The sequence below is a fragment of the Gorilla gorilla genome, chromosome 8 (assembly GCF_029281585.2).
Source record: "Gorilla gorilla gorilla isolate KB3781 chromosome 8, NHGRI_mGorGor1-v2.1_pri, whole genome shotgun sequence".
Lineage (NCBI taxonomy): Eukaryota > Metazoa > Chordata > Mammalia > Primates > Hominidae > Gorilla > Gorilla gorilla.
Window position 1 is genome coordinate 65,780,330 of NC_073232.2, and position 25,825 is coordinate 65,806,154.

At 43.9% G+C, this 25,825-nt stretch overlaps 3 protein-coding genes across 8 annotated transcripts in view; 2 read left to right on the plus strand and 1 right to left on the minus strand.

The window, feature by feature from the left end:
* Positions 1–6,568, minus strand: part of LOC101143038 (WASH complex subunit 2A) — a 65,210-nt gene extending 58,642 nt beyond the window's left edge. For 4 of the 6 annotated variants that reach the window (XM_063709751.1, XM_063709749.1, XM_063709750.1 and 1 more), the window contains exons 1-3: positions 6,433–6,552; positions 6,214–6,336; positions 4,730–4,894 (exon numbers count right to left, since the gene is read on the minus strand). In XM_063709751.1, coding sequence (XP_063565821.1) covers positions 4,730–4,894; positions 6,214–6,336; positions 6,433–6,435 — 291 coding nt within the window. In that variant the 5' untranslated portion in view covers positions 6,436–6,552. Of the gene's footprint in view, positions 1–4,729; positions 4,895–6,213; positions 6,337–6,432 lie in introns of all 6 variants that reach the window. The other 2 variants (XM_063709748.1, XM_031006426.3) reach the window with 1 other exon arrangement.
* Positions 6,569–6,919: 351 nt separating this feature from the next.
* Positions 6,920–8,324, plus strand: LOC101136048 (RNA guanine-N7 methyltransferase-activating subunit-like protein). Its single transcript, XM_055353241.2, has one exon. It carries the CDS (start codon positions 7,705–7,707, stop codon positions 8,071–8,073), a length of 369 nt encoding a protein of 122 aa, XP_055209216.1. The 5' UTR covers positions 6,920–7,704; the 3' UTR covers positions 8,074–8,324.
* A 2,888-nt stretch (positions 8,325–11,212) lies between these two features.
* WASHC2A (WASH complex subunit 2A) overlaps positions 11,213–25,825 on the plus strand; it is a 43,007-nt gene continuing 28,394 nt past the window's right edge. Inside the window, 15 exon segments of the mRNA XM_055353240.2 lie at positions 11,213–11,424; positions 11,964–11,986; positions 11,989–12,047; positions 12,664–12,697; positions 12,700–12,734; positions 13,774–13,801; positions 13,804–13,892; positions 14,353–14,413; positions 15,646–15,705; positions 16,096–16,104; positions 16,107–16,268; positions 18,453–18,494; positions 18,497–18,576; positions 20,747–20,833; positions 24,870–24,971. Of these exon segments, the coding sequence (XP_055209215.2) occupies positions 11,333–11,424; positions 11,964–11,986; positions 11,989–12,047; positions 12,664–12,697; positions 12,700–12,734; positions 13,774–13,801; positions 13,804–13,892; positions 14,353–14,413; positions 15,646–15,705; positions 16,096–16,104; positions 16,107–16,268; positions 18,453–18,494; positions 18,497–18,576; positions 20,747–20,833; positions 24,870–24,971 (963 nt within the window). The 5' untranslated portion in view covers positions 11,213–11,332.

Sequence of the window (25,825 nt, forward strand, 5' to 3'; positions counted from 1 at the left end):
AATCTCAAAAGTGAGACTTTAAGACCTGGCAGCTACCATGGTTACCTATCAGCAGCCTGCAGCTAGAAAGCCAAACATGACATCTAAGAAACCTAAACCCATGGGACCTAAAGCCCATGGGATCTTTTCAGGGTGAGCAGGACTATGCATCCTCAAGTACTTCATATCCAGCAGATAACCAATGCTAACTTCTTTCATCCTCACCTGCTAAACTCACAGCTTCATGTGTTTTGTGATCAATTTACAGTCAGATAGCTATACCCAGGACTGTTAAATATCTTTGGTATTGCTCCTCATCTGGGGAGACAGGGTAAAAGGGGAAGTGGGGAACTGGAGAAAAAGGGACCAGGGCTGGAGAGTAACAGACTATACACAGCCCTGGTCCCCTTTCATTTATGCGTACTCTCATTCATTCAAATATTCACTGGATCCCTAAATATCAGGCTTGTGCTGGACCCCTCAAATATATTTGTTGTTAAAAATATGGGGCTGGATTTAGCGGGAGGGTCCAACTCATCAAATCCCATCAATAATTGTAAAATTACAATTGTAAGAAGTCTACTAAAGAATGTGATGCTTCAGCTTTTATCCAGGGGGTCTGCCTAGTGCAGAGGGTCCAGGAGGAAGTAATATAATTGAGCAGAGACCTAGAAGACAGACAGATGTCAATCAAAGGGTAGAGGCATAGGAAGCAATGTAAGCAAAGGCCCCGTAGCAGCAGGGCATATGGCATCTCCAAAGAATGAGAAGGCTGGAGTGTCAAAAGCAAGGGGCATTATGTAAAATAAAGCAGGTCTAGGGGGAGAGGGAAAAACCTGTGCAGGAAATTATATGTTAATAAGGCTTTTGGGCTTTACCTCCTTCTCTCTAATTGCTGAGTACTTGACAGTTTCAGCAACTCCATCTGTTTCTTCAATAGAAAAGTAGAAAAGGAGGGAAAAATGACCAAAATTCAGCTTTTATAAATCAACAGGAAGATGATCTGGAAAATTAACCCATTTATGCCTAGTGTCCCATTATTGGAACACTAAGCTTGTCAGAGTTATGTATATCCTACTGCTGAAGGTCATTGCCAAGGTCTGGCATTTCACAAAAAAAATTCTAACCTTGGGCATAAACAGGTTAATTTGTTTCATTCTGGAATTTTTTTTTTAATTTTACAAAGCTAAGATTTTGAAACAATTGACTTTAAAAAGAAAAAATCCTCCCTCACCAGTTCATTTAACAAACTAAAGTCATTAACTATGGCACTTGCTATTTCAGGATCCAATTCCTAAATTAACAGATAATTAAGCCTTTAGAATTGTGTTGCCTTCTAATTAGACACTAGAACACTGGCCAATGTTAATTAGTATTTCTTCTCCCTCCAAGTCCCCTCTTGAGCCTTTACTAATGGTACTAATTTCTCTTGCCCTAAAAAGTCCTGACTGTTCTCGCCCTAGAAAGTCCAGATTGTTTCACTAACTTTATAATATAGTTTGCAACTTTGTGGCTGCCCCTGAGGCTAATTAATAAAACCCAGAAACCTATCTGACTTTGAACGTTTCTGATAAATTACCATGAAACCAAATGGCACCATAATTCAAGCTGGAATTGTAACACCTAAGTACTGATGTCAGGGTTTGAAAATAAAACATTAAAAAGCCAGATTGCCGGGTATGGTGGCTCACACCTGTAATCCCAGCACTTTGGGAGGCCAAGGCGGGTGGATCATGAGGTCAGGAGATCGAGACCATCCTGGCTAACACGGTGAAACCCCATCTCTACTAAAAATGCAAAAAAAAATTAGCCAGGTGTGGTGGCAGGTGCCTGTCATCCCAGCTACTCAGGAGGCTGAGGCAGGAGAATGGCGTGAACCCGGGAGGTAGAGCTTGCAGTGGGCTGAGATTGCACCACTGCACTCCAGCCTGGGCGACAGAGTGAGACTCCGTCTCAAAAAAAAAAAAAAAAAAAAAAAGCCAGATCACTTACAAATATATATCAGCAACTATATTTTTTCAGAGTTTTATTAAGCATTAGCTGTTTTCTCAGTATTATCATGCTTTGCCACAAATGAAAAAAACCTATAGCATGTGGCCTTATAGAAGGTCTGGGAAGTAATTAAGATTTGGCAGCGGCAACCAGCACATCCGGAGAAGAGTTCTGGCTGCAGACTGGAAGGCGAAGGGGCATCAAGATTTAACACTAAGGGCCGAGCGCAGTGGCTCGCGCCTGTAATCCTAGCACTTTGGGAGGCTGAAGTAGGATAACTGCTTGAACCCGGGAGGCGGAGGTTGCAATGGGCAGATCGCTTGAGGTCAGAAGTTCAAAAGCAGACTCACCAACATGGTGAAACCCCATCTCTACTAAAAATAGAAAAAAAATTAGCCAGGCCTGGTGGCGGGAGCCTGTAATCCCAACTACACGGGAGGTGTGGGCAGGAGAATTGCTTGAACACGGGAGGCGGACGTTGCAGTGAGCCGAGATGGTGTCACTGCACTCCAGCCCGGATGACAGAGCAAGACTCTGTCTCGGAAGAAAAAAAAAAAAAAGCTAAGGCTAAAGGGATGGAGAGACGGATGGAAAACAGGAAATCCCCAGTATTGGACAGAAATAAAGAACAATTACCAAAACACAATAAAACAAAACCAAAAAAACTCCACAAAAACTACATCATGGAAAACTCAGAATCTACGAAAACTTGGCTAGAAAAGAGCTGGAGAAAAGATAAGACCTAAGACTGTGATTGAGAAAAATTGTATGATGTTCCCCATTTCTTCCCACTGAAGTATTGATCTGGTACCAATCTAGTACCAATCTGGTACAGGCACACCGGGTACAAAGTAAACTTCCCTTGCCGGGCGCAGTGGCTCAGGCCTGTAATCCCAGCACTTTGGGAGGCCGAGGTGGGTGGATCACGAGGTCAGGAGATCGAGATCATCCTGGCTAACTCGGTGAAACCCCGTCTCTTCTAAAAATACAAAAAATTAGCCAGGCGTGGTGGCACGCGCCTGTAGTCCCAGCTACTTGGAAGGCTGAGGCAGGAGAATGGCGTGAACCCGGGAGGCGGAGCTTGCAGTGAGCGGAGATCGCACCACTGCACTCCAGCCTGGGTGACAGAGCGAGACTCCATCTCAAAAAAAAAAAAGAAACTTCCCAAATCCTTTGGGACTCTGGTGCTGCAGCACTGACTGCAGAGAAGTGCTGACTACCTGATCCAGCAAGAAAAGTACAGAATGAAAAGAACAGGAGTGCTTAAAAGGACACCAAATTAATCTTGATGAAAACATTATGGGGCTGTGCACACCAGAGAAGTTGAGTCTAGAGTCTCTGACTTTTCCAGTGAGATAGTCAGGACCAAGCATGGACATTCTGTGTAAACAATTAGAAAACTACTGATTTTACTTGAATACTTTTTTTTTTTTTTGAGACGGAGTTTCGCTCTTGTTGCCCACGCTGGAGTACAATGGCAGGATCTCGGCTCACCGCAACCTCCGCCTCCCAGGTTCAAGCGATTCTCCTGCCTCAGCCTTCCTAAGTAGCTGGGATTACAGGCATGCGCCACCATGCCAGGCTAATTTTGTATTTTTTTAGTAGAGACGGGGTTTCTCCATGTTGGTCAGGCTGGTCTCGAACTCCCGACCTCAGGTGATCTACCCGTCTTGGCCTCCCAAAGTGCTGGGATTACAGGCATGAGCCACCACGCCCGGCCGAATACTTGTTATTTTTCAAACTCATAAGTACTCCTTTGCTGTTAAAGGAAATAACTGGCAAAGAGATCTCTAACACCTTTATTAATGTCTTTATTTTACATATAGCTCTCCAAAAAATGACAGGAAGTGGCATTTAACTCGAGCTATTAAAAAATGCACAAACATGCTGCACAAGTTGACCACATGGCATTCTCTTAACTATTCTAAATCTTGGGCTTTTTAAATAATTTTGTGATTCTGAAAATTTTATTACTTTATATCTAACAATCTCAGGAGATCGCTTACTTCAATAATCCTTTTTCCACAAATGAGTGCTGATATTCAGAAAGTTGGGACACCCTATGAGAAACACAGGTCTGTTACCTAAGCTTCCTCTCCATCCTCATCTCTTAAGTCTCCACTCTGCTCCAGCCATACTTACTTCCTTTGTATGCTGGAATTATACTATTTGCCAAGGGAGAGGCTCTATCTAATTTACCTATGTATTCCTACCACCTAGAAGAAACAGTAAATAGACAAAAATCACACATAGATTTAAGCTCAGTAATCTGTTTACAGTTGATTCCATATTGTAAGTTCAGCCATCATAAACTTTAGTTGAGAATATTGCAAGCAGACATATATATCCCCTGAATATAATTTATCCGAACAGAATGACCCCAATCAACAACTGAAACCATATGCTGGTGTCCAGAGGGTCTAACCAGGTAAACAGCTGTCCTTACAGATCACGCCACAACAAAGGCAGTGTGAGTGCCACACAATTCAGCACAATTGCTGACTACTCTCAAAACTGACAAAAGATGGAAGCACCGAAGTATAAGAAAATTTTATCATTAGACTTTTTTAGAGGCTTGGAAAAAAGGACTTAAAACTTTACAAATAAAAAAGAGGCATTAATCCCAGAGAAAAAAGCTATAATTACCAAGAACCACACTTCCACCAAAATTTAGGAGGGAACCTAACAGTAAGTTATTTAAAATTACAATATCTCCTACTCCCAAAAAAGGAATTATAATATTAACTAAATAACTCACATTCTCAATGAACTGGGTATTAGAGAGCATAAGGAAGTCATTGAAGACATTATGCAGGCGACAATCTGTGGCTTTGGTTTCCCGAATTAGTCCGTCCACTTGTTTCTTGATTTCATGGGTCCTAGAGATAGTTTGCTGTGAGAATTCCTGTAGAAACTGTAGTAGCTATTTTAAAAAATAAACATACAGTAGTATCAATGTTACATGTAACTATGCTGCATGTCACATCAAAAAAGAACCCATTTCCTTTTCATCTTTGAGTGTTAGAATGTGAAAGAAATGCTTTTTTTTTTTTTTTTTGAGAGAGAGTTTCACTCTGTTGCCTGGGCTGGAGTACAGTGGCGCCATCTCGGCTCACTGCACCTCCCGCGTTCAAGCGATTCTCCTGCCTCAGCCTCCCGAGTAGCTGGAATTACAGGTGCCCGCCACAACGCCCAACTAATTTTGTGTATTTTTAGTAGAGACGGGGTTTCACCATGTTGGCCAGGCTGGTCTCGAACTCCTGACCTCGTGATTCGCCCACCTCGGCCTCCCAAAGTGCTAGGATTACAGGTGTGAGCCACTGTGCCCGGCCGGAATGCTGGTTTGACAAGTACTAAAACCAAGTGACATTGGAAAACACTAAGAAAGCTCATCAAAAGAGTGGCAGTGAGCTAATGGACACCTATCTCGTTTCTGGAAAAATTTAAAATCCCTTTTTGGCACTGGGTATGGTGGCTCACGCTTGTAATCCAACACTTTGGGAGGCTGAGGCAGCGTTATCGCTAGAGTCCAGGAGTTGCAGACCAGTCTGGGCAACATAGCAAGACCCCCATCTCTACTTAAATTAAATAAACAAATCAGACAGGTGTGGTGGACGCCTATAGTCCCAGCTACTCAGGACGCTGAGGTGAGAGGATCACCTGAACCCCAGAGGATCAGTGAGCCAAGATCGAGCCACTTGCACTCCAGCCTGGGCGACAGGGCAAACCCTGTCTCCTTTTAAAAGTCCTCTTTGGTTGTCAATCTACAGAGATCACAGACCAAGGGTTAGCTAATCAACCACCACTCTTATTCAAAAATCCTATTCATTTGGGACTCGAACAGTTCTGAGCTTTTTGCGCCCCCGATTTGAAGAATCCCATTAAAGGATATCCACATACTGGCTGTTTCCCACCCCATTTAGTCCAGGTCCCAACAGGAATCGCCTCCCTAGTGCCCGAGCAATCCCTCAGTGTGGCGGAAACGGATCTCCCCTCCGGATGGAGCTGAGCCAGAAACCCCACGAAGGGAACGTCGCGTCTGGGCCACGGTCAGGGTCTGCCCCTCTCCCTGGTGGCCGGGGACTGCCAGGGTGGCATTCTCGGGGGCTAAACGGGGCGTGTGTTCCTAAGAGGGCAGGCAACGGGACGGGCCAGGTGCAGGGGCAGTCGCGGCCCGGCCCTCCTGCGCGCAGGCCAAGCGTCACCCCTGCCGCTCTCGCGTCCCCGGGGCCCGCCTCTCACGCCCGCGTCGGCCGCCAGCGACCAGCTCTGGCTGCTCCTGCGGATCTCCTCCACCGACCACGGCCGCTCCCACACGGGCTCCGATGCCGGCGCCAGCTCCTGGTCGGCAGTCGTCCGGTTCATCTGCAGCGGAAAAAACGAGAAGAGAGGCTGAGCCTGAGGGCGGCAGGGACGGCGGCCCCAGCCCAGGCCGGCCCCTCTCCGGCCCGCCGCCCTCACCATCCCAGCCGCCCGGCTCGGTGGGCTCCGAGGCTGCCAGCACACGCCGAGGACTGCAGAGCCCCGGAAGCCTAGCCCCAGCCAAGCTGCCCGGGGCGTGACCGGCCTCACGTGACCTGATGTCACGTGACAGGACCCGCACGTGATCCGACCTGCGATGCTGAGGGGAGGAACCTGCCGAAGTGGACTGGGACTGGAGTTTGGGGTTGTACGCTAGGTTGGGGCGGAGGAAGCTGGAGGAGAAGGGCTGACGCCAGGAACGCTGCAGAGGCGGGTTGGCCGGGTGGCGCTGCGGCTCAAGGCCCGAGGCAGCGGCGCGGGACCGGCCGCCAGTTCGGCGGGTCTGGAGAGAGGGGACCTCAAGCAGCCAGTGGAGCAACCAGCCTGGGAGCCTTCGACGTAGGCGCTGTGGGCGAAGGAAAAGGCCTGGCCTGCTGCCTCTTCTCTTGCAGCAAAATCCGCTGCTGTGAAGGAGCTGGTAGGCGGACGCTCTGTAGATAGAGAATCCCTGATCTGCCTGGGTTTCATCTTGCTTTTTATGACCTGCTTGGCTGCCACTGTGTAGGGCCTGCTTAAAGTCCTTTGCACTCTCAGCATTGCCCTCAAGTTCAAGGACAAGCTTCTCATTATGGCAGGCATAAAACTCTTTATAATTCGTCCTCCACTCTCCCAGTTCAGGGCTCCAGCTGTTGTCTCACACTTCCTTGAAGTTCCCTCTGCTGAGTCGCCCTTGTGCCTGACCAACTTACTTACTAAAATAAAAATCCCAATTTCTTTCCAGTCATGTGTGCCCAAGGGCGAGTTATTTAACTTTTCTGAGCTTTCCTCAGTAAAACGAAGCTACGTATCTTGCAAGGATGTGATATTAAAGTTATGATATTGTAAAACAGCTGCCACGGTGCTTGGCCTAGGGTGAGCCTTCAACCTAGAACATACCACTGTCCCCATGCACCTTGCTCACACACCCAATCCCAGACTTTTCTTTTGTAGTCACCTCAGTTATCACCTCATTAAATAACAACCTGATTATCCCAAGTACAGCTTAAGTGACTTAAGTTATTTTCGATGGCTAGCGGAAGGGTCTCCGCTACATTGGAGAGCTGGGGTGGTCTGGAGTTCCACGGTGTGGTGGGCCAGAGGCCACCTCTCCTGCGGCCTCTTAGTGTCTCGCTGGCGGGGTTCGGCCCGAGCTAGATAGACACAGCCCTTGGCGGATTTAAACAATCTAAACATTAAACAATACAGCTGCCTCAAATCTTTGGGAATTTCAGAATGACTGACACTGCCAAAGCTGTTCCAAATTTTGAAGAGATGTTTGCTAGTAGATTCACAGAAGATGACAAGGAGTATCAGGAATACTTGAAACGCCCTCCTGAGTCTTCTCCAATTGTTGAGGAATGGAATAGCAGAGCTGGTGGGAACCAAAGAAACAGAGACAATCGGTTGCAAGATAGCAGACAGTTCAGAGGCAGGGACGGCAGATGGGGGTGGCCAAGTGACAATCGATCCAATCAGTGGCATGGACAATCCTGCGGTAACAATTACCCGCAACACAGACAAGAACCTTACTATCCCGACCAATATGGACATTACGGTTACAACCAGCCGCCCCCTTACGATAGAAATGTTGGCAGCTTTTAGGAAAAGCATTTACTCTGTTACCACGACAAAAGTTTGGGTGTCTTCTGTCGGTCATAGTTGGTTTTTTTTGTTGTCGTTTGTTTGTTTGTTTGTTTTTGAGACGGAGTCTCTCTCTGTCGCCCAGGCTGGAGTGCAGTGGCGCGATCTCGGCTCACTGCAAGCTCCGCCTCCCGGGTTCATGCCATTCTCCTGCCTCAGCCTCCCTAGTAGCTGTGACTACAGGAGCCCGCCACCACACCTGGCTAATTTTTTGTATTTTTAATAGAGACAGGGTTTCACCGTGTTAGCCAGGATGGTCTCGATCTCCTGACCTCGTGATCCGCCCGCCTCAGCCTCCCAAAGTGCTGGGATTACAGGCGTGAGCCTCTGCGCCCGGCTCGGTCATAGTTTTACATCTGATTTTACAGAATGGATTATTGATTTTTTGGAAGTTGAGACTTTAAAAAAAAATACATCTTACTTGCGAGATGCGATGGTTGCTGGGAATACCTGAAATTGTGGATTATATTGCTTGACTTCTACCTCAGAGTCTTCGTTTCATGACTTAATAGTGCTTTGAGTTTGGTATATTTTTCTTATTTGACCTCCAGGAATTCTTCGTTTTACACAGATATAAAAATTTTAAAATAGAAAATGCTTGCTTTTACTTTGTAAGGTAAGAGAGTATCCATATGCTTAGATGTGCTCGTTTCTAAAATTCTAGAGGTTAATACAATCAGCTCATGAATGCACAGCTATGCTTCTTGTGATAGATTGTACGTAACATCAGCAGTTGAAAGGTAAAACAATTGCTTTTTTTTTTTTTGGTTTTGTTATGTGACTATGGCACTTTGTGATTCCTTACTCTATAATGAGTCGCTCCACATTTATTTGGGTCTCTTTTTAGAGGGAAATCAGTAATAAAGCTGTAAAATAAGGAAGGAAAAAAGTTGTTTTTGATGTATTTATCCTAAGGTATTACATTGTATTGTAATCATTTAAATATCAGTCTCTCCTTTAATAATAGCTAACATTTATCAAGTGTTCAGTATTTACCACTTTATACATTGTTCATTTAATTCACACAATGACTATGAGGGAGGGAATATTATTTCCAAATTATAGTTGAGGAAACTGAGGTACAGAAAGGAGAAGTAACTTACTTATGATTAGGTAACCAGGAAAGAGGCAGACCCGAGAACACACACTGTGAGCCAATATGTTACAGTAACCTACAACAGTGTTAACACTAAGGCTGGGCTGGCGTGGTGGCTCACACCTGTAATCCCAGCACTGTGGGAGGCCAAGGCGGTTCGAGACCAGCCTGGGAAACATGGTGAAACCCCATATCTACAAAAAAAAAAAATTAGCTGGACATGGCGGCATAGATCTGTAGTTTGAGCTACTCAGGAGAATGAGGTGGAATGATCGCTTGATCCCCTGAGACCAAGGTTGCAGTCAGCCGAGATTGCACCACTCCACTCCAGCCTGGAAGAAGACTAAGACTGCTGTCTGCAAAAACAGTCTTAGAGTCTTAAGGGGACTTCATTTTTAAGTCACCATCTACCAACCTCTTCCACTTCCCCCACATTCATTAAAACGCGCGCGCGCACGCGCACGCACACGCACACACACACACACACTTTAGAACTTGGAACTTGGTTGGTAAAATTGAGGCGAGCCAATTACCAAACTTGCATTTTATCTAACACCATCATGGGTAACTTCAGTGGCCATGTACTTAACACCCTTAATCTACGTCCCACACCCTGGAATTTATCACTGAAACATTGTGACTCCAAAATCTGAACTTCTCCTGAATAGAGTAGCCTATTTATTTATTTATTTGTTTGTTTGGAGACAGAGTCTTACTCTGACGCCCAGGCTGGAGTGCAGTGGCATGATCTTGGCTCACTGCAACCTCCACCTCCTGGGTTCAAGTGACTCTTGTGCCTCAGCTTCCCAAGTAGCTAGGATTACAGGCGTGTGCCACCATGCCCAGCTAATTTTTGTATTTTTAGTGGAGACAAGGTTTTGCCATATTGGCCAGGCTGGTCTTAAACTCCGGACTTCAGGTGATCCACCTCCCTCACCCTCCCAAAGTTCTCCGATTACAGGCGTGAGCCACAATGCCTGGCCACAAACTGTTTTTCAAAACAGTACAGTATAGTGAGTAAAAGCACTAGCTTATGCAACAGGTTGGTTTTGTGTGCTGCAGCTAACCTCAAAGTTGTAAGGATTAAATTAGATAATAAAGTGCTTTTAGTAACATGCCTGGCACAGTTCATTGATTCAAACATTGAACAAAATTTTTTTTTAGTTATACATACTACTGTGTACCTTTGGAAAAATTAGAACTTAACAGATGAGGCTAAGTTTGAGCCTTCCAGTACTTTCCTTCTCTGCATACTCTTCAGAGGTAACTGGGATCATGCTCTGGGAGCATGTCTTTCCACGTCTTTTTCTTTGCTTTTATAAATATATCTGTTTCCATAGAAATGCTTGTATGTACGGGGGCGTGGTATCGTGCTGGATTTGTTATTGGCAGTTTTTTGCTTGACCTACCTTGGATGGCTCTCTAATTGTTACAGCTTTTACCTTTTAACTATTACTCAGTATTCTTACTAAGGTAAGACTATACTGATTTTGTTTATATTTCTCTAGTAATAGGCCAGGCATGGTGGCTCATGCCTATAATCCCGGCACTTTGGGAAGCCAAGGCAGGTTGATCACCTAAGGTAAAGAGTTTGAGACCAGCCTGGCCAACATGGTGAAATCCAATCTCTACCAAATATAAAGATAAGCCAGGCATGATGGCAGGTGCCTGTAATCCCAGCTACTCGGTAGGATGAGGCAGGAGAATCGCTAGAACCCAGAAGGCGGAGGTTACAGTGAGGCGAGATCACCCCATTGCACTGCAGCCTGGGCAACAAAAACAAAATTCCTCAAAAATAAAAAAAGTACATAAATAAATAAAAATATTTCTCTAGTAACAGACAATTTTGATATTTTAATATTCTGCTTTTTATATTCTTGTGGTTACATTCTTATTAAAGAATGCATTTTTATTTAGATTCAAAGGAAATCTTGTGTATTATTTCTTCCAGCACATCTTTTGCTTTATAACTTACTGCATCATGATTATGATTATTATTTTAAACAGCTGTTACGATTTTGAAGGAGGAGCCTAAAGGCTAAGTGGCAGTATCTCTTCTTTAGCTTAATAACTAGTAGTTCTAATTTGCTATTTTATACTCTTAGCACATCACACAAGTGAGTGATGAGGAAGAGGATGATGATGGCTGTGACCTTTTTGCTGACTCTGAGAAGGAGGAGAAAGATATTGAGGACATTGAAGAAAATACTAGACCTGTAAGGAAGGCTGGTTGCTATCACTTGGCAGGGTTTTAGAACCAATGACTTTTTTTATTTTTTATTGTGACTTACTTTGTACATCTCTCATTTTTGCATATTTGTCATTTCATTTACACTTTGGAAAATAATGGCAAGCATCTCGGATTGCCTCACAAGTACCACTTGCTTGTCCAGATGTTATGATTTTATGAGTCAGATCATTCAGAATATGTCTGGTTCCAGAGTCTGAAGACCGTACTGCTCCTGTCTCTCTGCCCATGACCTTTTTCTTATTTTCGTATTTAGATTTTTAAGTATTAAAGTCAAGTATTAAAAAAAATAAGGAAATAAAGGGCATCTCCCTTTGAAGGAACATTTTGAGTCCTATTCCTTGGGTGAGCTGTATAGGGTACATATGTTTAAATTCATTTAATTAAACTCTGTTTTCTCCTCAGTTCAATTTCTTTGCTTTTGTATACATAATGTTGTTAGATGTCCAAAGTGAAGTGTACTAGTTTGTTACAAAAAAGAGATTCTTTTTATTTCTCCTGCGGTAGAAAAGCAGACCTACTTCGTTTGCAGTGAGCTGGCTGCCCGCATCAAGGGGGATGCCGTGGGCCGAGTGGACAAGGAGCCGACAAGTGAGCCCCAGCCGCGTTGATGGGGAGTAGGGGAGGGGTAGTGCAGAGCCCTCTGCTGGCTTCACCAAAGGTGGATTTCCCTTTTTATTAGTAATTACTACAGCAGAAGAGGCTTAAATTGTAGCGATTATTCCTTTTTTGGTTAATGGGCTCCTTTAGATAACTGAACACTGTGGAATCACAAGGAAAACGTACATGTACACATGTAGATAACACTTTACATATAATTTCAGGGGATTAGTGGAAACTCCAGAGAACCATGGGCAACAGCTTAAGAATTCCTGGCTGAATATTTACTCCTATATTTTGAACACATAAGAATGCGCTATTTAGCATATTCTAGTTATAAGAGAGTAGAAAGATAACATAATAATTCTTTCAACAAATACAATCCTGTTATGCACATGAGCCTGGGATGAAAGCAGAAGCCTTCTGCCTTACAAAGAGACTCTTGAGTGCCCACTGTGGGCAGGGCAGGGGGTTCAGTGCAGCTGAGATGAAAGGCAGACGTCTTGCTCTTAGCTGTGACTTATGAGGATGACAGACGTGGAAAGAACCAGGATGTGTATACTGAGGGAGGACTTAGTACTATTAAAACTGTGAACTGTTCTTCAAGCCTTACCCTCAGGAGAAGCAAAACTTCGGAAGACACTCAAGAGAAGAAGGAAAGGAGAACTCCTTCAGACAGTGGGCCTTTTCCCTCAATTCTGTTATTTTAGGAGCCTGTTGACTAAGGAATGTTGCTTACATAATTCATGAAGTACTGCTTTACATGCTGTTTTCCTTCTGACAAATGGGTCTGTCTCCATTTACTTTTCTAAAGCCTCTGGGCTGGGCGCGGTGGCTCACACCTGTAATCCCAGCGCTTTGGGAGGCCGAGGTGGGCAGATCATAAGGTCAGGAGTTTAAGACCAGCCTGGCCAACATAGTGAAACCCCATTTCTACTAAAATACAAAAAATTAGCTTGGCATGGTGGCGGGTGCCTGTAGTACCAGCTACTTGGGAGGCTGAGGCAGGAGAATCGCTTGAATCCGGGAGGCAGAGGTTGCAGTGAGCCTTGATCGCGCCACTGCATTCCAGCACGGGTGACAGTGCAAGACTCCATCTCAAAAACAAACAAACAAAAGCCTTGGAAGGCATGTTTTGGGGTGCTGGGAGGATATGTGGGTGTGGAGTAAAAATTCCTGTAGAGATTTGATTTATTAGATTTTACAGCAATCATTTCTTGTCTTTCTAGAATTCTTTAGAAATATAGAAACTTAGGGATCTCTAGCATTTGTTTTCAATAAAGGATACACCAGGCCTTTTCCTATTAAACAGCCATGTCTATTACATTCCACTTGTCCCTGTGTCAGTCTGCAGATCCCTTTGTTTATTCTGCCCTTCCTTCCCCCAGATTCGTGGGGGAATGGGTCTTGAATGTGGCATCTGACCCGAATGCTTGCTTCAGAGTAAATCTAGATCCAGGGTGCTGGCCTAGAGAATGAATGCTGTCTGCCACAGACGTGGACAGACTTGAGAGTGGAGGCCCAGAGAGTCTTTTGAGGGTGTCAGTGGACTGTGCCAGGGGGTTAGTGTGAAATTCATCAGACTGCCTCACACTTTGATAAAGAGGGTCAGATAAACTCCATGCCAGTTTGGAGACATTGCAGATGCCAACCCAGGAATTTGAGTTCCGGACCCATCTTTAATACTCCCTACAAAACATTGCTTTCTGTTTGCTAGATGAAGAGGATAACTTATTCGCACCCCCCAAGCTGACCGACGAGGACTTCTCACCATTTGGCTCTGGAGGCAGCCTGTTCAGTGGGGGCAAGGGGCTCTTTGATGATGAGGACGAGGAGGTGAGTCCACGGCACTCAGCAACACTCCCTGCAGCTACCTGTGTCAGGGGTCCACAGGGAAGAAATAGGCTTTGCTTGTTTAGTGGGGGAAAAACAGTTTCTCAGTTGGAAGTTGCTTCTATTTTCATATTTTGGGACATTTTGAACTAAGAATCACAGAGTGAGAAATGCCGTATCCTTCTGTGCTTTGTTAGGTGAGGAGAAGATGTGCATGTGTTAATGTGAATAATTTACTAGGTTATTGTTTCTTGCCTTGTCTGTTGTCTTCCATGTTTGTTTTTAATTCCTGGACAGGCCTAAATTATTTTGCCATAGTTATCACTTTGCAACTGATTTTCTGGCAGAGTAGTAAATATGTAGCTTTAAATCTTGTAGGTTATTTTTCCTTAGAAATCCTCAAATGCAGCTATGCTTTCTCCTGGTTTTTTGAATTCTTTGTCATATACCTTATTTCAACCAGAGTGACCTCTTCACGGAAGCCCCGCAGGATCGGCAAGCTGGAGCCTCTGTTAAGGAGGAGGGTAAGCTGGGGCTGGGCAGCTGCGTCTCGGTGTGCAGAGTTCCAAAACTGTCTTTCTCACTAGGAGATGGAACCCTGAGGTTGTTCCCAAGCCTTGTTTCTGTGTTAAGCAGAAAGCTATTGTTTTTACTGTGGTCCAGTTGAAAGTAATTCATCTTCACTAATTCATGTCTTGGAAAAAACAGTACCACCTGTAAACCCATACCACAGTCTTGCCTCTTTGTTAGGAGAGAACTCATAAAAAGTCAGACAAGAAAAGTACCCTAGAGCAATGTTGAGGATGATTTTCATGGAATGAAGTTTAATTTAAAGAAACATTTTTAACATTCTGTATATAAGTTGGAGACCAGTAATTCCTCAACCCAGTGTGCATTGAAATCATCTGTGCAGGTTTTGTTTTTGTTTTTGTTTTTGTATTTTTAGTAGAGACGGGGTTTCACCGTGTTGGACGGTTGGACAGGCTGGTCTTAAACTCCTATCCTCAAGTGATCACCCGCCTAGGCCTGGCAAAATGCTAGGAATACAGGCATGAGCCACTGCACCTGTCCCATTGGTGCAGTTTTTAAAAAACACAAATATAAATATGTTTTTTAACCTACAAATGTTACTCCATAGGTTTGTGGTAGTTCTTGGGACTTGGGAATTAGTGATTCTAAGTGCCGAGTCTCCCGGGCACAGGCATCAGAGCTGGGCCTTGGAGGCCGCTCCTTGTGCGTGCTGTGCGGGCCGCTAGCCTGGCTCTCCTCTGCTTTCTGCTGTCCATGTTTTGGCATCAGTGACTTGCTTGGTTTCCCCCTTTGCTCTTATGTCTTTATTTTTTTACTGCTGACTCACATGTTTTTGCGGTTCTTTTTCACTCGTTGATTGTCATCCAACTGGAATGGGTAGAAGTGAAACTGTTTGGGGGAGCCCCGGTCATGCTGTCTCTGCCTCTGCCAGCTGTGCTCACCTCCTCCCTTGGTGTCCCCCAGCTGACCCACTGCTGTGGCTTGATGACGGTCAGCATGCTCTTCCTTTGGAGTCACAGCTCAGATTGTATCAATCCCCAAAAAAAAGTCCTGATGTTGTTAGAGAAGAAAATACTAAAGCATTTTAAAATGGCTTGTTCAGGAAAAAGTAGTTTCAAAAGGTCTGGTACTAGCTGTGTGTTACATTGCACATATTTCAGGAACAAAATAGCAAGGAAAGTTATTTCCCTTGTAAAAATGGTTACCCCTTGCTTTCTCATTCTAGAGTCTTCACCATCCAAACCTGGAAAGAAAATCCCAGCAGGAGCTGTTTCTGTATTTTTAGGTAACATAACTTAGGTTTGTTTTCTAAAAACTACACAAATACTGTTTTTTCCATTTCAAAATTATCATCTTCTAAAGCCTGGCTGGAGATGAGGAAGTACCTGGGAGCTTCAAAGGGCTTTGAGCAGCTTATAGAAAGAGCTCATTTAATGATATTAGCTCTTATTCTCCTAGAGCTCAGTGGCCTTGGACTTTTTTGTGTTTGAGTGACCTGGTGATTCTCCATTGTGAGATGTTCTGTAGCAGTAATGGATGGAGGCTATTGGGCCTTTTAATGCATTTTGTGGATTAACTGAAATGAAAAGTTTTTGGTGGGTGATAATTTTTTTCTGTAAATTCAGCAGGCCCACACTGGCTCACAGCTGTGTCTGTCTTGTCCCTTCATTCACAGGAGACACGGATGTGCTGCCTCCGTTCCATCACTGAAGGAGCCACAGAAGCCTGAGCAGCCCACTCCAAGGAAAAGCCCCTATGTTCCCCCTCCCACTGGCCTGTTTGATGATGATGATGGTGATGATGATGACGACTTTTTCTCGACACCCCACAGCAAGCCTTCCAAAACAGGTATGTGTTCCTGCCTCTGTGTCTAGGACTTCAGCCAGAAAAAGAATGTTGCCTAAATGGAAGATAAGCTCACCTAGTTCTGTATCTCTTATAGTACCAGAATCCCTTCTCCAGCATTCCTGTCATTGAGCTGTTGTGTCTGTACTTACATAGGTGTGGTGCCTGGGAGGTCTGTTTTATGACCCAATCTTTTCTGCTCTGTCAGCTAATTACTATGATTATTTTCCTTATAGAGAGCTGAAGCCTTTATCCCTATAATTTTTGCTTAATTCGCAGTTCTGACCTTTGGAATTATAAAGTTTTAATCATACTTTCTTCCAGCTGACCTTAGTCAATTACATGAGCAGCATTGTGTACTGGCCGTTTAGTTCCCAGCTTCTCTTCTCTCTACCAAAAAGCTCAGGTGGCCTTGGTCTTTCTTCACATGATGGGGTTTTCATCTGCTTGGCCACTCCTTTCTTTTTGGCATTCTCCTTTCTTTTTCCTCTTAAATGTAAGTCCTGTGTTCCTGAAGTCATTCCTGTAAATCATTTGTCTTTAAATGCGCAGATGAATCTCCCAGAGGCTTTTGTCAAAATGAAGATTCCGATTCAGTAGGTCCAGGGTGGGGCCTGAGAATTTACATTTCCAGCAAGCTTCATGGTCTGTAGATCACACTTGGAATAGCAAGACTTAGATCCATTGACTGCTCTTCCAGAAAAGAAAGGTAGATCCCTAGATCCCTAAGGTGCACATGATTTTCAGCAACTTGAAAAAATAAAAAAGGATGATATAGGAATAGATGGAATCAGAATGCATTTAGAAGCAGACTGTCTGGACTTACTGTCCTTTTCCAGTGTTAGGTGTAGAAAGTAAGGATGGAAGCCGAAGCACGAGGGAAAACGATAGCCTAGTTAATCTAGAAAGAGTGCAAATGGATGCAGAATGCATGCAGGTCTCGGTGAAGATGACAGTGAATGAAGGTAGTAGTGCTTTTTATAGCTCCACAGGGCCCTCACTTAGTGGACATCTTTGAGAACTGATTTAGAATCACTAGTAAATTGATGCTGCTTTCTTTGACAACTCCTAGTCTCTTCAGACATTCATGAGTCAGTGACCTCATTTCAGCAACACATGCCCCATTCGGTACAGCAGTGCTTACTGTGGTGAAAATATTCATCAGTAGAGTAAGCTATGGCCCTTCTATTCAGTGGAATATTGTGCGACTGTTAAAACGAATGGGGTCTACGCTTGTTGACTTGGGAAGGTTTTATAGGTACATTAAGTGGAAAATACAAATGGTAAGACACATTGTTCAAATTACCTTCTTATTTATAGCCTTATTTGTAAATAACTAGTGTTAATTCATTAGTACATCCTTTGGGGGAATTGGAAGCATGTATGCTGAACTGTTTCCAATGTCCATGTTGTTCGAGTAGGCAGGTGGAATTATGAGGGAATTTCATTATTTGCTTTTATCTGCTTTTGTACAGTTTGATTTTTTTTTTTTTTTTTGAGATGGAGTCTTGCTCTGTCACCCAGGGTGGAGTGCAGTGGCGGATCTTGGCTCACTGCAACCTCCGTCTCCTGGGTTCAACCAATTCTCCTACCTCAGCCTCCCAAGTAGCTGGGATTACAGGCACCTGCCACCACACCCAGCTAATTTTTGCATTTTTAGTAGAGATGGGGTTTCACCACGTTGGCCAGTGTGGTCTCAAACTCCTGACCTCACGTGATCCACCCGCCTTGGCCTCCCAAAGTGCTGGGATTACAGGTGTGAGCCACTGTGCCGAGCCCAGTTTGATTTTTTTAAAGCAGGAGCCCAGCCTTCATTTCTCAGATTCCTTAGATGATTGACTTGGTGTTCCTCTTAAGTGATCTTTCTTCCTCTAGATCTCTCTTCACCTTTTAAGTTAGTCCAAGCTTCTCTAACCACAGCAGGAGACTGCTGCTTGGATAAGCATGTCAGCTGCATGGTTAAACTATTTGTTCTGTCTTTCAACTGAGCTGTCAATATGCTCTTTGAAAAATTCGAAGGGAAGAGTATAGTTCCACTTACTATTTCTTTATAAGTAACCAAGAAACAATGTAACTTTCATATTAATCTTCAGGAGGGAAGAATTTTTTATTCTATGAATTTTGTGGTAGGATTTTTTGTGGTAGGATTTCTGGCCTTATTGTAATTTTATGCCTTGGTATTTAAAGGCAAAGTCCAATCCACTGCCGATATGTTTGGTGATGAAGAAGGAGATTCAAAGAAAAAGCCATAGCATCGCCAGAAGCCACTGTGAGTCAGACAGATGAAAATAAAGCAAGAGCAGAAAAAAAGGTGAGCAGGAGGGAAGACTTAACACAGGAGCATTGATCTGCAGCATTTTAATAATTCATCCGGAACCCAGAGGGAAGTACTGTTCCCTTTCACGTTCATATTGAAGAACTTCAAACAGAAAGTGGAAAGAACATTGCAATGAACACCCAAATAACTGCCACCCAGATTGATCAGTTCTTAGGGTTTTGGCAAACACTTTATGGATGTAAACCTTGTTACATATCTATTTTTTTCCTGAACTATTTGCATGTAAGTTGTTTGAACTGTTTGCTGCATGGAACTGTTTCCATGTAGTCATTGTGACATTCTACCCCTAAATATTTCATTAAGCCTCTCTTGAAAAGACTTCCATATAAGCACAATGCCATTATCAACAGCTGTGAGACTAACAGTAATTCTATAGTAGAATCTAATATCTAATCTGTATTAGAATTGCTCCAGTTGTCCCAGAATGTCTTCGTAAAATCACCCCAACAAATAGAATACAGATTTAAAATTATCTCACATATAGTTTATATTGTAATTTCCTCTCTTGTCCCCAAAATACCATTTATAGCAGCGGTCCCCAACCTTTTTGGCACTGGGGACATTAGGAGAGTGCACCCTGCAATCTAGATCCCTCGCATGTACAGTTCACAATAGGGTTTGCCCTCCTATGAGAATCTGATGCTGCCACTGATCTGACAGGAGGAGGAGCTCAGGCAGTAATGCTTGCTGCTCACCTCACCTCCTGCTGTGCGGCCCGACTCCTAACAGGCCATGGACTGGTCTGCAGCCCAGGGTTGGGGACCCCTGCTTTATAGTATTTTTGTGTATTTTGATTTTTTTTGTTTTGTTTTAAGAAACCCAGGATTCAGGCAGTGTGTCTGCATTGCATTTGGTTGTCATGTCTCTTTGGTCTCCTTAATCTACTGCAACACCTCCCACATCTTTTTTTTTTTTTTTTAACGTCCAGCCACTTGTCTTGTAGAATGTGTCGCGTGAATTTGCTTGATTATTTTTCTATGAGTTGATTCAGTGTGAGCAGTTTTGGCAAGAATACAAGCAGGCAGGGTTGTGCACTTCCAGTTGGATCACCTCCCAAGATACATGAGGTCCACTGTCTGCCTCATTCAGACAGGTTTGTCACTTGGTTGTTAGGGTGCCCACCACACTGCTTCATTGGAAAGGTACCCTGTTCTCTTTTGCCATTGCTAAGTTGATCTCTAAAGTGATAGCTGAACACAGTGTGAATACCTGTTCTCTCCCAGCCTTTTACTCAGTGTTTTGAAAATCCACTGATGATCTTTTCCTGAATCAGTTAACCTGTTAGTGGTCATAAACCACTGCTTTTTTAATTCTATATTTCTTATTAGTTGGTATCTTCTGAATAAAGAGTTTCCTCTTCCTCTGCTTCCCTAATTTTTAGTGTTGCTTTGGGATCATGAATTCATTCTTCAGTGTAGATGATAATCCATTACCATCATTCCTCTTCCTCCTTTTTTTCTGAGACAAGGTCTTGCTCTATTGCCCAGGCTGGAGTATAGTGATGCAATCACAGCTCACTGCAGCCTCAACCCCCTGGGCTCAAGCGATTCTCCAGCCTCAGCCTACCAAGTAGCTGGGACTATATGTGCGCGCCACCATGCCTGGCTAATTTTTGTATTTTTTTGTAGAGACTGGGTTTGACCATGTTGGCCAGACCATCATAGTTTTTGATGCTCAGATTGACATGCATTTGGCCAGTGTGTGTGTCCCCAGCAGTTTTTAAGCCCTTTTGACTGCTTGACCTTTCACTGCTGTCCTGTACAGCTGGTCCCTCCTCTTTCTACAGTTTGTCTCATCGTGTCATGTCCTGGCTGTGAAACCCTGACTTTCTCCTGCCGACCCCCTAAGGCCCAGCATTCAGAACCTGGTAGGCCTGTCAGGCAGCCTGTCTTTCCATGCTGTCTCTCATTGCATATGTCCCATCTGTGCACCCATTGACCCAGGCAGTGTGTCCTGCTCCCTGATACACCAGATGTGTCCTCTGTTTGTCTTGCTGTTCTCTTAACAGCCCCCTCGGCTTGCTGCCTATCACAGCAGAGACTCCGTGCATTTTCTAAATGGATGATTGAGTAAACCCTCTTTTCTGGGTATCTTATCTGTTAATGCTTAATTTTTCTTTTTCTTTTCTTTTCCCCCAACAAAGGTTACCTTACCTTCCAGCAAAAATCTCAAGCCCTCATCAGAAACAAACACTCAAAAAGGCTTATTTTAGGATCAGGAGGACTCTGAGGTATGGTATTCTTTTCCTTAGTTGTGGGTATTAGTCTATGGATATGACATAGAAACTATTTCTGAATCAGGTTTTTCTCAGCAGAGTTATAAGACTTTTTGTTAAGTACTCCAGTTATTTAAAAATTATCTCTAGAGGCCAGGAGCGGTGGTTCACGCCTGTAATCCCAGCACTTTGGGAGGCCAAGGCAGGCAGACACCTGAGGTCAGGAGTTCAAGACCAGGCTGGCCAACATGATGAAACCCTGTCTCTATTAAAAAGACAAAAATTAGCCCGGCATAGTGGTGCGAGCCTGTAATCCCAGTTACTCAGGAGGCTGAGATAGGAGATTCACTTGAACCCGGGAGGCAGAAGTTGCAATGAACCGAGATCACCATTGCACTCCAGCCTGGGCGACAGAGTGAGACTTTGTCTCAAAATAAATAATAAATAAATAAATGAATAAAAAATAATCTCTTGAGAGCACAGGGGCTTTAGAAAGCAATATGTTTATAATACTTTTCACTTTTGGGTTGGACTGTATTTATGTTTCCTGGGATGAAAATCCTCTCTTTTTAGGATGCTCAGATTTTAAACTGTTCATGGGCTCATGATGTGATGAGGAGCTTTCACCAGAGTGGAGGTCACCATGCTACTTCCTTTATTCACATTCTCACTAACTGGACCATGGCTTAATGCTGTAGCAGATGGGTTCTGGCATAGCCATCTGTCTTGTCGAGACTAAGATCACTAACAGCCTGTGGGAACCTGGTTCACAGGTTGCTTTGGTCCCTCCAGGCACCTTAGAACCACCTCTCAGAATTTCACTGCTTTTCCTGAGTCTCTCAGGTCTAGGTCGTCTTAGATCTAATTTTAAGTTGGCCTTTTAGGAGATCGGAGACCTGTATGAGAAATGTAATGGGAAATAATAAGCCCCTTTTACAGAAAAATATGTGGACATGGCAGAAACTTACATGTATTTCAAGAAACTGTGGGCTCTAGGTTAGGCTGTCATGGTTGGGCTTTGCACTCACAGCAAGGATGAACATGGAACCCTTTGGAAGTAGAGTGATTGCCCATGACGTAAAGAATACCTTTGAGGCTATTATTTCATTGAAGGCGAGTGTACAAAACATGGCAATTAACCAAAGTCCAGTCAAGTCACAACCCTGACCTCTGAGAAACAGCATGATGGGGCCTCCACCGTCTTATGCTCATTGATCCCATGCGTCACCCACACCTGCACCTCAGGGTCTTTGCACTGGCCCCTGCCACTCTGAGGAATGCTGTTCCCAGAATCCAGCTTGCTTCCTCACTCTTCGATTTCTCTGTGAGGCCTCCCTGATGAAATACACACAGCAGGAAGCCTGCTAGCACATACCACCCTGTGCTCCTGGTCCTCTTTCCTATTTCACTGTTTACCACAGCACGTGTTGCCAGGGACAATGTATATTTACTTATTCATTGTCTCTACTTCCCACTAAAGTAAGTGCCACAAAGACAGGACTTTTTATTCCCTGTTTGTATCCCCAGCACCCTGTCCTTAATATCAGTGCCTGGCATGTTGTAAGCCATCCAGTAATTGTTGATTAGACAAGAAAACCAAATGTGAGCAATTTCAGTGACTTACGAGGTGTTCTGGTTATTTGTTGCTATGAAACAAGTAACTCCAAAACCTAGTAGTTTATAACACCAGTAGTTTTGTTATCTCATACTTCGAGAGGTTGACTGGGCTTAGCTAGGCCATTGTCACTGAGGGTCTCTTGTGTCTGAAGGTGGCTGGGCTGAGGGTCAGCTCACTCATATGTCTGGTACCTGGGCACTGGGGTCCCTGGGACATCTCTCACTAGCCCTGTGTGGCTCCCAGCATGTAGTCAGGGAAGCCAGTCCTCTTACATGCTGGCTCAGGGCTGTAGGGGAGAGTCCTCAGAGAGAGCCCAGTGGAGGCCATATTGCCTTCTGTGTTCCAGCCTTGGAAGTCAATGGTGGTCCTTTTGCTTCATTTGTTGGTCAAGATGGTCACAATGGCCCATCCGGGTTCATGGGGAGGGGCCATAGGCTCCCCTTCTTGATGGTAGGAGTGTAAATGAACTCTCAGACTTGTGTGAAAACCCTACCAAAGGCTTTGCCCCATGTGTGTCATCATAGAGTGAATGTTTTTATTGGATATTGTTCAGATTCTGAGGCAAGGAGAAGTAAAACTAAGGCAGTCTAAGTTAGAGTTAAAGCTTTGGACCCGAAGGAATGCGTCCTGACTCCTTTCTCTATATCTCAAGTGTGGGGCTGAAGCTTGCCCTGTGAAGTCATTTTGGGGGAACATATTTGAGGTAATGGAAGTGTCTTTTTTTGCGGTACCAATAAAAGTATTAGTTAAGGGTCCAAAACTGTGATGTTGACATTTGTTTTTGTTCTTTGCTTTGGTTTACTTTCATTTTCTTAGAACAGCAGAACCCTTTCTCTTGCCATTGTGTAACATGCAGGAGGGGCACGGGATGCCTGGAATCCCCCACGTGGCCTCTTCTATCTAAATAAACCCATGGGACTCCGGGGAGCACAGGGAAAAAACACTGTGTGGAGGAGATCTCACTTAGTGAACTCATTAGGTCTATGTTTGAGGAGTAGACATCAACCCCATGATTTAAAAAAAAAAAAAAAAAACTGTCAGAAGAGGTCTTAGAAAATATGTTCTTGTCCTATTTAATTGTTCAGCTCTTGTGTATTAATGTTTCTCTTCCCAAGGGATTAGATGTCCCATTTTATGTTTCTACTTCATGTAGCTCAATTTGTAGGTCTTTCTTTGCAGGATAAGCTGATGTCTTATAACGTTTTGAAAATTTCTTTATTTTTATATTTTTTGCTTTTTTGAGACAAAATTTCACTCTTTTTGCCCACGCTGCAGTGCAATGGTGGGATCTCGGCTCACTGCAACCTCTGCCTTCTGGGTTCAAGCAATTCTCCTGCCTCAGCCTCCTGAGTAGCTGGGATTACAGGCACCCAGCTCCACGCCTGGCTAATTTTGTATTTTTAGTAGAGACAGGGTTTTGTCATGTTGCCCAGGCTGGTCTCGAACTCCTGACCTCAGGTGATCCACCTGCCCCAGCCTCCCAAAATGCTGGGATTATAGGTATGAGCCACAGCGCCAGGCTGGAAGTTTATTCAGAATCTAACAGGTCTTATCCTGGTTTGCAACATCATATACCTGTAGTTAAACTAAGTAGACTACCAAACATTTACAAATAAAAATTTAATTTGTATTTATTTAAAAGAAATAAGTGGGCCGGGTGCGGTGGCTCACGTCTCTAATCCCAGCACTTTGGGAGGCAGAGACGGGCGGATCACGAGGTTAGGAGATTGAGACCATCCTGGCTAACACGGGGAAACCCAGTCTCTACTAAAAATACAAAAAAATTAGCCGGGCGTGGTGGCGGGCGCCTGTAGTCCCAGCTACTCGGGAAGCTGAGGCAGGAGAATGGTGTGAATCCGGGAGGCGGAGCTTGCAGTGAGCCAACATGGTGCCATTGCACTCCAGCCTGGGTGACAGAGCGAGACTCCATCTCAAAAAAAAAAAAAAAAGAAAGAAAAAAGAAAAAGAAATAAGTCATAATCTTAGGAAAGAAGGGTGTTATGAAATAAAATAGTTGTAGCTCCCTTAATTTGGGAATCTAGCTCCTATTTCTTTATTGACCCTGTCTAATTTCTGATTCTTTAGACAGTAATGGGAAGCCATTCTTATTTATTTATTTTTTTAGCGTGGTGTAGGAAATTGATTCAAAAACTTATTCCTGCCTTCTGTCATTCAGGTGGGAATACAGAAGCCCCTGGGCTCTGCGAGGCCACCAGATCCTGTAGCTCTCCTCCTCCTTAGTGCCACTGCACACACCCTGCACAGACCTGAGGCCTATCCCTTTAAGGACTCTGTCTGAGCCACCTTCCCTCTCAGGAAAGAAGCCTAGACACATGGCAGCTGTCATGTCTGAGTCACTTGTGTTTTATACTGACCTGATATTTTAAAAACTGATATTCCTGTTAACCAGCAACTTTAATTTCAATCCAACAGGATTTGTTTTCTTCTCAAAGTGCGAGTAAGTTAAAAGGTGCGTCTCTGCTGCCTGGCAAGCTCCCCACGTCGGTTTCCCTGTTTGATGATGAAGATGAAGAGGTAAACATTGTTATTGTAACACTAGATAATTTAGATTAGGAGAAAACGGTTGTTGATGTAACTTTCTACCCAGAGGCTCATATACTAGCAAAAGGTGGTAGGGAAGCAGTCAGGCTACCTGAAGTTTATATAACAAAAATATTTCTGTTTTTATTTAAGTGACTTCTTCCTTATATTTTCCTAGCTGTGCAATGGAGAAGACATTAGATTCTTCATGTAGCTCTTTTTTTTTTTTTTTTTTTTTTTTTGAGACGGAGTCTTTCTCTGTCACCCAGTCTGGAGTGCAGTGGTGCAATCTCGGCTCAGTGCAACCGGGTTCAAGAGATTCTTCTACCTCAACCTCCCAAGTAGGTGGGACTACACGTATGCACCACCACTCCCGGCTAATTTTTGTATTGTTAGTAGAGACAGGGTTTCAGCATGTTGGCCAGGCTAGTCTCAAATTCCTGATCTCAGTTGATCTGCCTGCCTCAGCCTCCCTAGGTGCTAGGATTACAGGTATGAGCCACCGTGCCTGGCCTCTTGACACAGTTCTTATGGAGTGAAATCTACAGGTTTCATTTTTAGAAATCTTCCTTTGAGAAATACAATTGACCCTTTAACAGTGAGGAGGTTGTTTTGGCTTCCACATTGCAGTGAAAAATCCATATATAACTTCTTACTTCCCAAAAACTTATCTACTGATACCTTACTGTTAACCAGAAGCCTCATGGGTAACACAAATAGTTGATTAACCTATAAATAGTGTAGTATCTATTTATATATTTTTGTATTCCTGACATATCTAGCATTTCCTTATTTTTTTTTGATATTTCAAGGCTAAGTGGTTTGTCTGCAAGATTTTTCAAATTGTT

Coding starts and splice junctions, on each gene's coding strand:
- LOC101136048 (XM_055353241.2), top strand. CDS start 7,705: ATGACTGACACTGCCAAAGCTGTTCCAAATTTTGAAGAGATGTTTGCT.